The 1,002-nt window shown below is 48.0% G+C and overlaps 1 protein-coding gene across 1 annotated transcript in view; it reads left to right on the plus strand.

Annotated features, from left to right (window-relative positions):
• The first annotated feature begins 380 nt into the window (after positions 1–380).
• Positions 381–1,002, plus strand: part of LOC108799316 (F-box/WD repeat-containing protein 11-like) — a 55,708-nt gene continuing 55,086 nt past the window's right edge. The window contains exon 1 of the mRNA XM_018571168.1: positions 381–417. Within this exon, the coding sequence (XP_018426670.1) occupies positions 381–417 (37 nt within the window). The remainder of the gene's footprint in view (positions 418–1,002) is intronic.

Here is a 1,002-nt window from a genome sequence, read left to right on the forward strand (position 1 = left end):
GGAAGTCTCCAAGACTCGGCCCCGTGCAAGGGTGTCCCCTTGGGGAAGGACAAACTTTGTTTCCATGAGAGGAAGCCGGTTTTTCCATGTACTGTTGTGGTTTCACTTACCTGCTGTGCTGTATGATGTCCTTTTCACCTCGGCCGGCTCCCCGCGGTCTTGTCTGTTTGTGATGTGTGGGCGAGACAGGATGGGCAGTAGCGGCTTCAGCTGGCATCTGCGCATGCGCGGAAGTTCCGTCGTGCGTGACGTCACCAGAGATTCGGATCCAAATTTGAATTTGTAAGCCATTTCCAGGGAATTGAAGATAGAATTTTTTCCGTTGGTGTATCCCCCTTTGGATTCCCCCTGGAGATCCCTTAAAGAACAGTCTATCATGGATGATTGCCCCTCACCACACCGGTCTGTGGAGACGAGGTAAGGGCAAAAAAAAAAAAAAAAAAAGAGTGCATTTTATTTTTCTGACAGTCATATACTTTTATGTTGAGCCCTTATCCAACGGGCAGTAGCCAAACGGGTGAGGCAAGCTGGCCATTCCCATAAGAGAATAAGAGCAAGCAGTTCCCGATTTGCATTGTCAGATGCATGAAAGGGCGAGAGGAAGTTCTGTCACCCTCAAGCAGACACTTTGCGGGGCAGAGACGGAATTAATCTTCCTATCCTGTGAGTATGATCACAAAGAAACTCATGAAAGAGGGCTTGTTCACACGATGTCCGGATTCTGTCCAGACCAGAGCAGTTCGCTCCTGCACTAAAACGCATCACAATGTATCCCTATGTGTTTTATGGGCCCCAGATCACACGAGCGCAGTGCTTTCCATTCCGGACAAAGAAAGATACTGCATGTCACATTTTCTCTGGTCCGGAAAACGCACAAACGCCTCAAGACGCAACAAAAATGTGCCAGAAAAGCACCGCACTGCAGCTAACTGGGAAACAAAAAAAAATGGAATGCGTCTGTAATGCGGTAAAACGCATCAAATACACGTCAAAAAACGTGCT

This window comes from Nanorana parkeri, unplaced genomic scaffold, assembly GCF_000935625.1.
Source record: "Nanorana parkeri isolate BGI_ZX_2015 unplaced genomic scaffold, ASM93562v1 scaffold1691, whole genome shotgun sequence".
NCBI lineage: Eukaryota > Metazoa > Chordata > Amphibia > Anura > Dicroglossidae > Nanorana > Nanorana parkeri.